This window comes from Notolepis coatsorum (genome assembly GCF_963971535.1).
Source record: "Notolepis coatsorum genome assembly, chromosome: 19".
In the NCBI taxonomy this organism is placed as follows: Eukaryota; Metazoa; Chordata; class Actinopteri; order Aulopiformes; family Paralepididae; genus Notolepis; species Notolepis coatsorum.
In genome coordinates this window covers 18,805,480-18,819,874 of record NC_140183.1, presented here as the reverse complement: position 1 = coordinate 18,819,874, position 14,395 = coordinate 18,805,480, and the positions used below count along the sequence as shown (strand labels likewise).

General features: G+C 43.7%; 1 protein-coding gene across 1 annotated transcript in view; it reads left to right on the top strand.

Annotated features, from left to right (window-relative positions):
- adam15 (ADAM metallopeptidase domain 15) overlaps nt 1-14,395 on the top strand; it is a 140,425-nt gene that overhangs the window by 4,790 nt on the left and 121,240 nt on the right. Inside the window, exon 2 of the mRNA XM_084336564.1 lies at nt 6,813-6,997. Coding sequence (XP_084192690.1) covers nt 6,813-6,997 — 185 coding nt within the window. The remainder of the gene's footprint in view (nt 1-6,812; nt 6,998-14,395) is intronic.

The following is a 14,395-nucleotide window of genomic DNA, read 5'->3' as shown; positions in this document are numbered from 1 at the left end:
AATGGGTACAATACAGTACGGCTCAATACATACAATTGTTAAGGGGATGCAGACCTGAGAAAGACGTTTGTCTTGTTTCCATCAGGGTCCCCATCAGGGTTAACCTTCTGTAGTGTGGTAGTGAACGGGTTAAGATGGTAAGTTGGAGTGTTGTGTGTGGTGCAGTACCAAGTGGGGCTCTTTTGCCTAGAAGGCGCTGTTTGGCGGCATTACAGATTCTACCTTTAAACCTTGAAACAAGAGATTACTCCACAATGGTGCAACAAACTTCCCACCACAGTCAGGATGACAGCTGAATCCCGACCAATTTCCTACCGTCGACTAAAAACACACCTCTTCAATCAATATCTGAAATGAAAAAAAATGAAAAAAATGAAATAATAACTAAACTTTGTACTGTCTTTTACTATCATGCACTTAGCTACTAAATAATCTACCGTACCTATATTACTACCTTACTATTACTATTACTACCTTACTATATTATTTCTACTATGCTAAATAATGTCTTTACTACTATGCACTCAAGACTGTAGCACCCAAGTGTCAACAGTGTTTGATGAACACTGTTACTCAGCTGAAATAGGTGTACCCTTCCTGCTGACCTGTACAGAACCTGTAAGTCGCTTTGGATAAAAGCGTCAGCTAAATGACTAAATGGAAATGTAGGCTAAACTGTAGTTGCTTTGGCCATTATTTTCCACATTTCGAGGGCATCCCCTTTTCTTGTTCCTCGGCTCAAACATCTGCCAACATTTAAGACAACAGCTGTCCTGCTCTGAGTTGAACACATTGCTGTTTGTGCACGTCATGCAGTAGTTGTGTGTGTGTGTGTGTGGGAAACCTGAGCATGCTGCATGTGTGTGTGTGTGGCCCCGTTCAGACCTGGCATTAAGATCAGATCTGGGAGCAGCTCTCTAAGTACATCTGTTCACACCTGGTTTCAGCACGTATCTCTCAAGTGGCCCGGCTCGCGTTTGAATAGAACGCGCTGACAGAACGTGGCCACGTGTGACCCAGACCACCTCTGAATTATGGTCTGAGCGATCAGATCTCAGGTCAGATCTCAGTGCGTTCAAGATTTAAGATTCAAGAGTTTATTCATCACATACATACCAGGGCATACAGTGAAATGCGGTTGGCCATGCCCGCTACGATTGTGCAATAAAACAATAGTAATAGTACTAATAATAAAAAAGATAACTAGAATAGACATGATAAATAGACATGTTAAAAAAGGTATTAAAAATAAACATAATAACTAAAAGTACACACAATCTTCGCGGAGCAAAACCGACGGCGACTGACCTGGGCCGTGCCATCCAATTTATGGCCCCTACCCTTTTGAACACCCTCCCTCTTTCTATGCGTTCACTTGATTCCCTATCCACGTTTAAGGAACAGTTGAAAAACGTTTTTATTCAGACAGGCTTTTAATACATTTTTATTCATTCCTGGTTGTATACTTTGTTTATTTATTTATAAGAGAGAGAGAGAGAGAGAGAGAGAGAGAGAGAGAGAGAGAGAGAGAGAGAGAGAGAGAGAGAGAGAGAGAGAGAGAGAGAGACATCACAGACAGGTGATTACTCTAAATCGCCAATACTTGGTTGTGTCCTTTGCTTTTCATATTGAAACTATTTCATGAAAATTGGCAACTTCCTGCCTCTATAATGACCATGACCACTCCTACAGAGAGCTATTATATCCAGCTGGGATATCATTTGCTTAGCTTAGCCCCAGTGATTTGTTTAAGTGAGGTTAATGACATTAGATAGCTGTTACTGTAGCATTAGGGTTGGGTAATGCATAGAGCATTACCTCTGAAGACATTTACAATAGAACAAGTGGTCAGCATTACCTTTGACGACATTACAAAAGTGTTTGTCAGTTCCTCTGAAATCAACTTTTCACACTGAGCTTTGCGTGTGCAGATACAGATGAAGAAGAGGTTTCTAGGACAGAGCTTTGCGTGTGCAGATACAGATGAAGAAGAGGTTTCTAGGACAGAGCTTTGCGTGTGCAGATACAGATGAAGAAGAGGTCTCTAGGACAGCTTTGCGTGTGCAGATACAGATGAAGAAGAGGTCTCTAGGACAGAGCTTTGCGTGTGCAGATACAGATGAAGAAGAGGTCTCTAGGACAGAGCGTTGCGTGTGCAGATACAGATGAAGAAGAGGTCTCTAGGACAGAGCGTTGCGTGTGCAGATACAGATGAAGAAGAGGTCTCTAGGACAGAGCGTTGCGTGTGCAGATACAGATGAAGAAGAGGTCTCTAGGACAGCCTTGCGTGTGCAGATACAGATGAAGAAGAGGTTTCTAGGACAGAGCTTTGCATGTGCAGATACAGATGAAGAGGTCTCTAGGACAGAGCTTTGCGTGTGCAGATACAGATGAAGAAGAGGTCTCTAGGACAGAGCTTTGCATGTGCAGATACAGATGAAGAAGAGGTCTCTAGGACAGAGCTTTGCGTGTGCAGATACAGATGAAGAAGAGGTCTCTAGGACAGAGCTTTGCGTGTGCAGATACAGATGAAGAAGAGGTGGTTAACAGGGCCAAAATATCACATTACGATATTCTATTTATTGTAATGATTCACGATAGGTATTATAGTATTTTTGACTTTACTTAACTTATAGAGTTCAGCTCAAATGAATGGAAGTGGATACGGACCACTAGCCTAGCTTAAAACCCCCGGGAGAGGTGTTTTTGGCCAACAGCTCGGCTAGCTGGATAGCTTTCTACTGAACTAAAAAGAGATGAAATTGGTATCTATCTTCTTGTCTGACTCTGGAAACGTTGGCATGCACCTTTGAAAATATCTGCAAACCTTGTAGCCCTACTTAACCCCTCTCCAGGTAGCCCTACTTAGCCCCTCTTCAGGTAGCCCTACGAAGCCCCTCTCCAGGTAGCCCTACTTAGCCCCTCTCCAGGTAGCTCTACTTAACCCCTCTCCAGGTAGCCCTACTGTACTTAGCCCCTCTTCAGGTAGCCCTACTTAGCCCCTCTCCAGGTAGCCCTACTTAGCCCCTCTCCAGGTAGCCCTACTTAGCCCCTCTCCAGGTAGCCCTACTGAGCCCCTCTCCAGGTAGCCCTACTTAGCCCCTCTCCAGGTAGCCCTACTTAGCCCCACTCCAGGTAGCCCTACTTAACCCCTCTCCAGGTAGCCCTACTTAGCCCCTCTCCAGGTAGCCCTACTTAACCCCTCTCCAGGTAGCCCTACTTAGCCCCTCTCCAGGTAGCCCTACTTAGTCCCTCTCCAGGTAGCCCTACTTAACCCCTCTCCAGGTAGCCCTACTTAACCCCTCTCCAGGTAGCCCTACTTAACCCCTCTCCAGGTAGCCCTACTTAACCCCTCTCCAGGTAGCCCTAATTAGTCCCTCTCCAGGTAGCTCTACTTAGCCCCTCTCCAGGTAGCCCTACTTAACCCCTATCCAGGTAGCCCTACTGAACCCCTCTCCAGGTAGCCCTACTTAGCCCCTCTCCAGGTAGCCCTACTTAACCCCTCTTCAGATAGCCCTACTTAGGCTGCGGTTACACCTTTCGTTTCATTTTCGTATCATTGTCATACGCGTTTCGCCGCGACGTCCTGCGCCTCGAGTCACACTTTCTTTTTTTTTTGTTTTTGTCACCTGAGCACACTGATGTAGTACACTGCCAAAGCAGTAGGTGGCAGTAGGTGGCGAACATGAAGGCAATTTCAACCAATCAGAACTTGAATGTGCCAATACACTTCCTGGAAGCTCCAGCAAAGAAAATGTCAACAAGGCAGACGCCTATGGGCGCCACCATCTTGCCTATTTACTCAATGCAGCAATTCTTTTTCAGCAAAGCCTAATAAAAGTGCAATAAACAAAACGGATACATTCACTGTGTGTTCTGCCTGTCATTTGTTGATGAAACAAAACTAACATCAACACAAGTGACCACCAAGAGCGGATAGTTTAGTCTAAAAAAAGATCGGTAGCATTGTTAGCTGCATGCTAACGTCAATGGAATTTGCCATTATAACAGTATAGCATTGTGGCTAGAAGCTAACGTTAGCTCACGCTACTTAGCCAGCACCAAACTGATGATATCGGGAGCTATCAGTGGTTAGATAACATTAGAGACAACGCTGTGTGTATTAAACAAAGGTGAATAGATGACTGGGCCATTTTGTTTAATGCTTGTTAAGTTGAAAGAGGAGCTTTGAGCTAACATGGTTTGATGGCTAACACTAGCTCATGTTATCCAGTGGCAGTGCCAATCGGTAATGCTAGCAGAATGAATGGATGTAAACTTTATTTAACATATTGCATATGGGTACAATACAATACGGCTCAATACAAACAATTGTTAAGGGAATGCAGACTGTTGTAGCTTGGACTGGGGTCCTTATAACAATAACTTGACAACACATAGTAGCTGCAGCTATTTGGTTTGGGACAGTGTCACCGGAAGGGCACGCAGATGGTATCTACTGCGCATGGGCGTTTTCGCAACAACGGCTCCGTGCAGACTACACGCTGTTGTCGGCGCGTATTTTAGCGTTTCTCCAAAACGCAAACACAATTTAGCGTTTCAGCCGTATCCACAAAAAAACGCCAAAAAACGCATTTCTGTGTAATAGGGACATGAAACGTATTCAAAAACGTATAAACAAACGCCACAAATACACTAGTCTAACCATGGCCTTAGCCCCTCTCCAGGTAGCCCTACTAAGCCCCTCTCCAGGTAGCCCTACATAGTCCCTCTCCAGGTAGCCCTACTAAGCCCCTCTCCAGGTAGCCCTACTAAGCCCCTCTCCAGGTAGGATAGCATGACGTGGTTATGGTCTCTAGATTCAGTGTTCAGGATAACAGAACATGAGGTGAGGAGGACCTTTAAGAAAGTGAATATCAGGAAGGCAGCAGGACCGGACGGCATCGCCGGCCGTGTCCTAAAAGTCTGTGCCGACCAACTGGCCCCGGTATTCACTGACATATTTAACCTGTCCTTAGAACAGGCTGTCATCCCCACCTGTCTGAAGAAGTCCACCATTATCCCTGTACCCAACAAATCTACGCCTGCTTGCCTCAACGACTACCGCCCTGTAGCTCTCACCTCCATAGCCATGAAGTGCTTAGTGAAGGGCTACATCTGTTCCTCCCTCCCCATCAACCTGGACCCCCTGCAATTTGCATATCGCCCCAACAGGTCCACGGAGGACGCCATAGCCCATGTGCTGCACACAGCAGCATCACACCTGGACAAGAGGCAGGGGAACTATGTGAGAATGCTGTTCATCGACTACAGCTCAGCATTCAATACCATAGTCCCCTCCAAACTCATAGCCAAGCTCAGGGACCTGGGCTTGAACTATGACCTCTGCCAGTGGGTCTTGGACTTCCTGACGGGTAGACCCCAGGTGGTAAGAGCAGGCAACTGCACCTCCTCATCCATCACGCTCAACATAGGGGCCCCCCAGGGCTGTGTTCTGAGTCCCCTCCTCTACTCCCTGTACACACATGACTGTGTGGCACAGCGGAACAACAACACAATCATCAAATTAGCTGATGACACAGTAGTGGTGGGCCTGATCTCTGCCAACGACGAGAGGGCCTACCTGGAAGAGGTCGAGAATCTGTCGCAGTGGTGTCAGGAGAACTGCCTCTCCCAACAAAAGAGATGATTGTGGACTTCAGGAGGTCGGGGGTCAGGGACTACAGCCCCCTCAGCATCGATGGGGCACCGGTTGAGAGAGTGAACAGTTTCAAGTACCTCGGAGTCCACATATCCGAGGACTTGACATGGACCACACACATTGACAGTGTTGTGAAGAAGGCACGGCAACGCCTCTACTTCCTCAGGCGCCTAAGGAAGTTCCAAGTCAGTCAGAAGATCCTTAAGAACTTCTACTCATGCACAATAGAGAGCATCCTGACTGGCAATATCACCTCCTGGTTTGGGAATAGCACCGCACAAGACCGTAGCAGACTACAGAGAGTGGCCCGTTCAGCCAAACGCACAATTGGAGGGGGGCTTCCCACTCTCGAGAACATTTACAACAAGTGGTGCATGGGTAAGGCTAAGAGAATTATCAAAGACTCCAGCCACCCAAACAACTGCCTCTTTGAACTGCTGCGGTCAGGCAAGCGATACCGGAGTCTCATGGCAAGCACAGAAAGACTCAGAAGAAGCTTCTATCCCCAGGCCATCAGGATGCTCAACGAACAATAACACTATGTAACAACCATCAAATGCACTCACAGCACACACATCCACACGCACACACTCACTTTAAACAAACAACTCACTGCAGCACCCACTTTACACACTTTAGAACACCTAAACACACTTTATATTTATTGGGAAAGAATTTGCACTACAACCCATACCTCATTACACCTTACTGTAAATTGTACCTAAATTGTACCTCATCCCATTTCTGCTTTGCACTATATAGTATATTGTATATTAGTATATTGTATAGTATATTGTATGGTAACTCAGTTACTTCTACTCTGCATTGAACATTGTACATATGTACATACTGAACACTTGTGTCTACGTACGTGACTTCTATTTTTACTTGCTATACTTATTTTATTTTATACTTATCTATTTTTGTCTAGCACAGTCTCTGGAGCGTAACAGAAAGAAGCATTTTGTATAAAAGTATTATGTACTTCTGTATGACAACTAATAAAGAAACTTGAGATTCCCTCTACTATTAGAATCAAGCTCAAGTCTGTGGAAACGTAATGTCGGCAGGCCAATACCGATGGTTTGTGGGCATTACATTTGTCCAGGTCCAGCAGAGAATGACGTGACCACTTTCCTTCTCTCTCCAGGTCCCATGGGGCATCAGGGCCTCCAGCCCCTAGAGAGAACCAGGCCATTCGTCCTGGTGGACGGACACGAGAGGAGCCTTCTCTCTCCAGGTCCCATGGGGCATCAGGGCCTCCAGCCCCTAGAGAGAACCAGGCCCTTCGTCCTGGTGGACGGACACAAGAGGAGCCTGACCCAGGCCTTCCAGGTAACTGCACCTCACTGGACACCTTTAAACTAGTATCTTGTATGGATTTGGCAGCCGGAAATGTTAGCCTATTCAGGCTCTGGGGGAAAAGTACATACTCTTTGCCAGAGTTTGAAGTCTTAAACAAGCAGTTCAAGAATTGCTTTTCCCTCGATGATGTCACAATGGCATGAATTACTGTATCTTTCCCTCGATGATGTCACAATGGCATGAATTATCTTTGAATAATCAATTAGCTGTGCTTGTTGAAGCAGTGAACACTGGGTGTGGGGTGGTTACTCTTGGGTGTGGGGGGCCAGACAGCGTAAGGAAATAATTAATTAACCTCTTAAGTGGCAATTTTTAAACTTGAACTTGAGGACTGCATACTTTTTGAAAAGCGTATCTTTATACTTTATACTTATAGCACATGCATAAGCCTGGTCTCTTTTGAAAGATAACATTCTGAAGTGGTGGTGGTAGTCTACACCCTTCCCAGACCGACAGAGGAGGCATTTGGTAGTCTACACCCTCCCCAGACAGTAGGGCAGCGCAATGACCAGGGAGGGAATTGGCAAAACGACTACATTGGGGTGATGGAAGCTAAATACAAAAGGCCAAAAAAAAATTAATGATTGAATAGTGAATGAATGAGTTAGTGTGACATTGTTGGTCTATGAGTTGCGTTAACTACGGGTATTCAGGGTGGATTTTTGGCTCCCCTCTTTTAAGCGCCACGTGACTGTGTCACACCTATTTCCCCTTGGTCAGCATAATGCCTTTTCCATTCCGAAGGTGCCTTTGTGAGGGTGGGTGGAGGCGAGGGGGAACTACGCAGGATGTGAGCTCAGACCTCCTGTCAGCTGCACAGGAAGTGGTCCGTCCCCATAAAAGCCCAACACCACCTCCCTCGCATCAGTTCCTATTCGGCCTCTTCAGATCATAGCTCTCATGCCGGATGCTCCCGGTGAAAATATCACTCTGCTCCGTTTCCTTCCCTTGTTATATTAACCCAGAGCACGTCTTCCTCTTCTCTCTTATTCTCCCGCTTCTCTTTCACTCTCTCTTTTCTTGCGTACTCTCTTTCTCTCCCACATTCTCTCTATTTATGTCTCCCTCTCCCTCACTCGCTATAACTGTTTCAGTGACCTTTTGTGAGATATGACAGTATTTGTGGAGCTCTACCTGAACAGCTGACGTGGAGACCAGTATGTGGGGTAACTCACACGGATTTGAATTGTTAGACAACATTTGATGCTGCATGCCGTGCAGGTGGTTGTTCTAGACTCCCCTCTGGCTCTAACTAGACTCCTCTCTGGCTCTAACTAGACTCCTCTCTAACTAGACTCCTCTCTGGCTCTAACTAGACTCCCCTCTAACTAGACTCCTCTCTGGCTCTAACTAGACTCCTCTCTGGCTCTAACTAGACTCCCCTCTGGCTCTAACTAGACTCCTCTCTGGCTCTAACTAGACTCCTCTCTAACTAGACTCCTCTCTGGCTCTAACTAGACTCATCTCTAACTAGACTCCTCTCTAACTAGACTCCTCTCTGGCTCTAACTAGACTCCCCTCTAACTAGACTCCTCTCTAACTAGACTCCTCTCTAACTAGACTCCTCTCTGGCTCTAACTAGACTCCCCTCTAACTAGACTCCCCTCTAACTAGACTCCCCTCTAACTAGACTCCTCTCTAACTAGACTCCCCTCTAACTAGACTTCTCTCTGGCTCTAACTAGACTCCTCTCTAACTAGACTCCTCTCTAACTAGACTCCTCTCTGGCTCTAACTAGACTCCTCTCTAACTAGACTCCTCTCTAACTAGACTCCTCTCTAACTAGACTCCTCTCTAACTAGACTCCTCTCTAACTAGACTCCTCTCTAACTAGACTCTCCTCTAACTAGACTCCTCTCTAACTAGACTCCTCTCTAACTAGACTCCTCTCTAACTAGACTCCTCTCTAACTAGACTCCTCTCTAACTAGACTCCCCTCTAACTAGACTCCTCTCTAACTAGACTCCTCTCTAACTAGACTCCTCTCTAACTAGACTCCTCTCTAACTAGACTCCTCTCTAACTAGACTCCTTTCTAACTAGACTCCTCTCTAACTAGACTCCTCTCTAACTAGACTCCTCTCTAACTAGACTCCTCTCTAACTAGACTCCCCTCTGGCTCTAACTAGACTCCCCTCTGGCTCTAACTAGACTCCTCTCTAACTAGACTCCTCTCTAACTAGACTCCTCTCTAACTAGACTCCTCTCTGGCTCTAACTAGACTCCTCTCTAACTAGACTCCTCTCTAACTAGACTCCTCTCTAACTAGACTCCTCTCTAACTAGACTCCTCTCTGGCTCTAACTAGACTCCTCTCTAACTAGACTCCTCTCTAACTAGACTTCTCTCTAACTAGACTCCTCTCTAACTAGACTCCTCTCTAACTAGACTCCTCTCTAACTAGACTCCTCTCTAACTAGACTCCTCTCTAACTAGACTCCTCTCTAACTAGACTCCTCTCTGGCTCTAACTAGACTCCTCTCTAACTAGACTCCTCTCTAACTAGACTTCTCTCTAACTAGACTCCTCTCTAACTAGACTCCTCTCTAACTAGACTCCTCTCTGGCTCTAACTAGACTCCTCTCTAACTAGACTCCTCTCTAACTAGACTCCTCTCTAACTAGACTCCTCTCTAACTAGACTCCTCTCTAACTAGACTTCTCTCTAACTAGACTCCTCTCTAACTAGACTCCTCTCTGGCTCTAACTAGACTCCTCTCTAACTAGACTCCCCTCTAACTAGACTCCTCTCTAACTAGACTCCTCTCTAACTCGACTCCTCTCTAACTAGACTCCCCTCTAACTAGACTCCTCTCTAACTAGACTCCTCTCTAACTAGACTCCTCTCTAACTAGACTCCTCTCTAACTAGACTCCTCTCTAACTAGACTCCTCTCTAACTAGACTCCTCTCTGGCTCTAACTAGACTCCTCTCTAACTAGACTCCTCTCTAACTAGACTCCTCTCTAACTAGACTCCTCTCTAACTAGACTCCTCTCTGGCTCTAACTAGACTCCTCTCTAACTAGACTCCTCTCTAACTAGACTCCTCTCTAACTAGACTCCTCTCTAACTAGACTCCTCTCTGGCTCTAACTAGACTCCTCTCTGGCTCTAACTAGACTCCTCTATGGCCAATCAGCATCACTTGGATTCATCACCTGGACACTAAACATCTTTTGTTTTACTATAATAATAAAATATAGTAAATGTTATTTGTATAAGCAAGGTTACAAAGTGCTTCACGTGGGTAAAACACTGTAAAATAAAATTACGTTCCAAAGTCATAAAGTGCTTTGATTGATTGATTGATTCCAAACTTTATTAACAGATTGCAGAATGGGTACAACACAGTACATCTCAATACACACAATTGTTAAGGGGATGCAGACCAGAGAAAGACTTTCATCTTGTTTACATCAGGGTCCCCCATTTTCAATTCATCAGGACATATATGACATACATGACATACAGATAGACAGTACTGCTACATCTATACATTTATGACATACCAGATTTGCAAATACAGTACTGTTTGTGATACAAAAAGAGTCCAGAAAAGTGAGTATATACATTTGACGTAAAAACTGTACATTGGAGGAGGTTGGGTGGGGTTGGGTGGGTGGGGTGGGGTGGGGGTGTGGGTAGGAGGGGTTGGGGGGGGGAACATTGTACAACTGTACAAGCAAAACTGTACATTGGAATATTGACAAAACCATACTAGGTCATTTACTGTACATTGGAGGGGGTTGGTTTAGGACATTTACAGGGGCCAGTTTCGAATTGCAGTCTCCCGTAGGTGTTCTTTGAGAGTGGTTTTGAAAGTGGGTAGTGATTCACATTACTTTACAGCTTTGGGTAGGGCGTTCCACATTGATGTGGCATAATTGCGAAACGTGTTTAGTCCCTTGTTTGAGCCGAATCTGGGTTTAACATGATTTGTGGAGCTCCCTCTGGTGTTGTGATCGTGGTATTCACTGACCTTTGGGAAGTATTTTGACATGTACATGGGTACCTTGGTCGTGTAGTGTATCTTGTAGACCAGGCCCATTGCAAGTTGCTGTACTCTGTTGTCTACTCTAAGCCATCCTAGGTTGTCAAAGTGGGCAGGGGTGAGGTGGGTTCTAGGAGCAGTGTTGTGCTAGTTACTGAAAAATAGTAACTCAGTTACTTTACTAGTTACTTCATTTCAAAGTAACTTCGTTACTGTACTAGTTACTTACACCCAAAAGTAATGAGTTACTGTGAAAAGTAACTATTTAGTTATTTAAAAAAAAAAGATAAAAAAAAAAAGATTGCTCCCGAGTCCCATGCCCTATAGTACTCAAAATCGGTTGATCAACTTGACAGTTTCCATTCACATCACCGAACTCTGCTAAGCAATGTGGTCTAGATACAAACACAAATCTGACACAAACAAATGTTGTCCCGAGTCATATAATAAGAAGTGCGCCGGTTGAAGGAACAGCCTTGATGTCGCCGGAGCGTTTCATTATAACCATTATAATTCAAGGGTACTACGACTATGCTTGCACCTCATGGTACCAAAGCACCTCAAAGGCGCTTAAAACAAAATTACAAACATCACAAAACAAACTGGTCAGACTACTACTTGACCTGAACCCCAGAACCCACCTCACCCCTGCCCACTTTGACAACCTAGGATGGCTTAGAGTAGACGACAGAGTACAGCAACTTGCAATGGGCCTGGTCTACAAGATACACTATACGACCGGGGTACCCATGTACATGTCAAAATACTTCCCAAAGGTCAGTGAATACCACAACCACTACACCAGAGGAAGCTCAACAAATCATGTAAAACCCAGATTCGGCTCAAACAAGGGACTAAACACGTTTCGCAATTATGCCACAACAATGTGGAACGCCCTTGTACCCAAAGCTAGGGGTAACAGTACTGTATATTTGAATACCGTTTATGTCACAAATGTATCAGTACTAAATACCTATATGTCCCTATGCCATAAATGTCATGTATGTTGTGTATGTCATAAATGTCTATATGAATTGAAAATGGGGGACCCTGATGGAAACAAGACAAACGTCTTTCTCAGGTCTGCATCCCCTTAACAATTGTATGTATTGAGCCGTACTGTATTGTACCCATTCTGCAATCTGTTAAATAAAGTTTTCATTCATTCATTCATTCACCATCTTGCAAGTTGCAACGTTGTTTAAGATATCAATCAAAGCATTGCAACGTTAGAATAGTTAGGATATCAATTGTGCATGAAAGGACTATATTTATATTGTTTGATTAGTATTATGAGATTCCCTGGCAGATTTCGTACAGTCAAAATCCGTTGATCAACTTGAGTTTCAGTGAACACATTGCACTCACCAAAGGCTGCGGTGGTTGAGATGTAGTAACGTTACGTTAGTCCAGTTGACTCCAGCAGCGCCTCAAACATGTTCTTTATCTCGTTTCCATGTTGTATATTAATTATCTCTCCAAGTAGTTGCTAAATGGTTTGTTAGTTTGTTACTGCGTTCTTTTTATGTGGATTCATAGCGAGCGTTTGTTTTGTTTACAATAGAGAGGGTCTATTTCTTTCCGTAGCCGCATTTCTTGCGCACTTCTGATTGGCCAGTGGCCAGACTCGCCTCGTATCATTCTACGCGGGTGGGGATGAGGATAATAATAATAATAATAATCACTACCGCTCGCTATCAATCTACGCCGTATATAACGCAAAAAACGCAGTGACGAACCATTCAGTAACGTAAGTAGCGTTACTGAATTTCAAAAGTAATGCGTTAGAGTACTAGTTGCGGCAAAAAGTAACTTCGTTTCTGTAACGCGTTACTTTGTAACGCGTTAGTCCCAACACTGTCTAGGAGTAAGGTCAAGCAGTAGTCTGACCAGTTTGTTTTGAGATGTTTGTAATTTTGTTTTTAGCGCCTTTGAGGTGCTTTGGTACCATGAGTTGCAAGCATGTGTGGAAGTATGGGGGTCGACATTTAAAAATACAGTAAATCCAATAGTCGTACTGCAAAAGCGGGCCATTCGGAACCTTTTCAAGGCTGGTTACTATGAACACACAAATCCATTGTTTATAAAGTCTCATATTATGAAATTTAATGATTTGGTTTACTATAAAAATATGCAAATAATGTACAGAGCTAAAGCAAAGTTACTCCCAGGTGGGGTGCAAAGGTTTTTTTCAACACATGAAAGAAAATATGATTTGAGAGATATTTGTAAATTTACTGTTCAGAAAGCTAAGAAAGGGATTAAAAGGAGGTGTATTTCTATTATTGGGGTTAACTTGTGGAACAATGCGGATATACAGTTAAGAATGAGTAATTCGATTTTGGTTTTTAAGAAAAAGTTTTGTAAAGCAATTTTTGAAAAATACAAGGGTGAATAACACTGTTTTGTTTGCTTTTTTTCTTTTTTCTTTTAGAATACTGTTTTGGAATCTACATTTTTGTATTTTTTTTTTTTTTTTTTTTATGCTAAATTTTGAAAAACTACAAGGGTGAAAAACACTTTCTTTTCTTTATAATACTGTTTTGGAGTAAAAAAAAAAAAAAAAAATTGTAAGAATATAGGACAGGCACATATAAGCACTATGCTTCAGTCTGTACCTTTTTCAGTCACTGTAAATAATCAAATATTGATAAATGATGATGTATATTGTACTTTTTTTTATGACTGAAAAAAATAAACTACTACTACTACTACTACTACTACTTTTTTTATTACATTGGATGCCATTTTGTCACAGGAAAGATTAGCCTCTAGGATGGAACCCAGGTAGGTAATTTCATCTTTCCTTGTGACAATATTGTCACCCACTGTAACTGAGAAGCCGTCGGTCTTGCTGAGTTTGTTATTTGAACCGAAGAGAATGGACTCTGTTTTGCCCATGTGTATGTAATGATAGTTTGTTATCAGCGAGCCATATGCAGATTTTGCCTAGTTCCGAGCTGAGATTTTTTTTTCACATAGCAAAGGAGCAAAACACAGTAAAGGATACAACAATTTCAAAGTAATAATAATACAATACATACAAAGACGTAAAAGTAAAACACACACAAAAACACAGTAAAACATAATCATAAATCATAAATGTGCCTTTTAAGAAGATATTTAGAAGTGATTTTGCTCTTTGGCCCCGAGGTCAGAGAGCCCTGCTCGGTATTGCACTGTGTTTACATTTTTTGTTTTGGTGTGATGTGTGGGTTAGAGTTGAGTGGGACTAGGGGGAGGGGTTTGCTACTGCTGGCCACACCCCAGGTCTGTCATTCCAGCACGCAGAGTTAATGCGGTCACATAGAGGGAAGTTACACACACATTGACAGAAATCTCAAATTTTGTCTTGAGGTCATTGCGTTGACGTCTTTCCT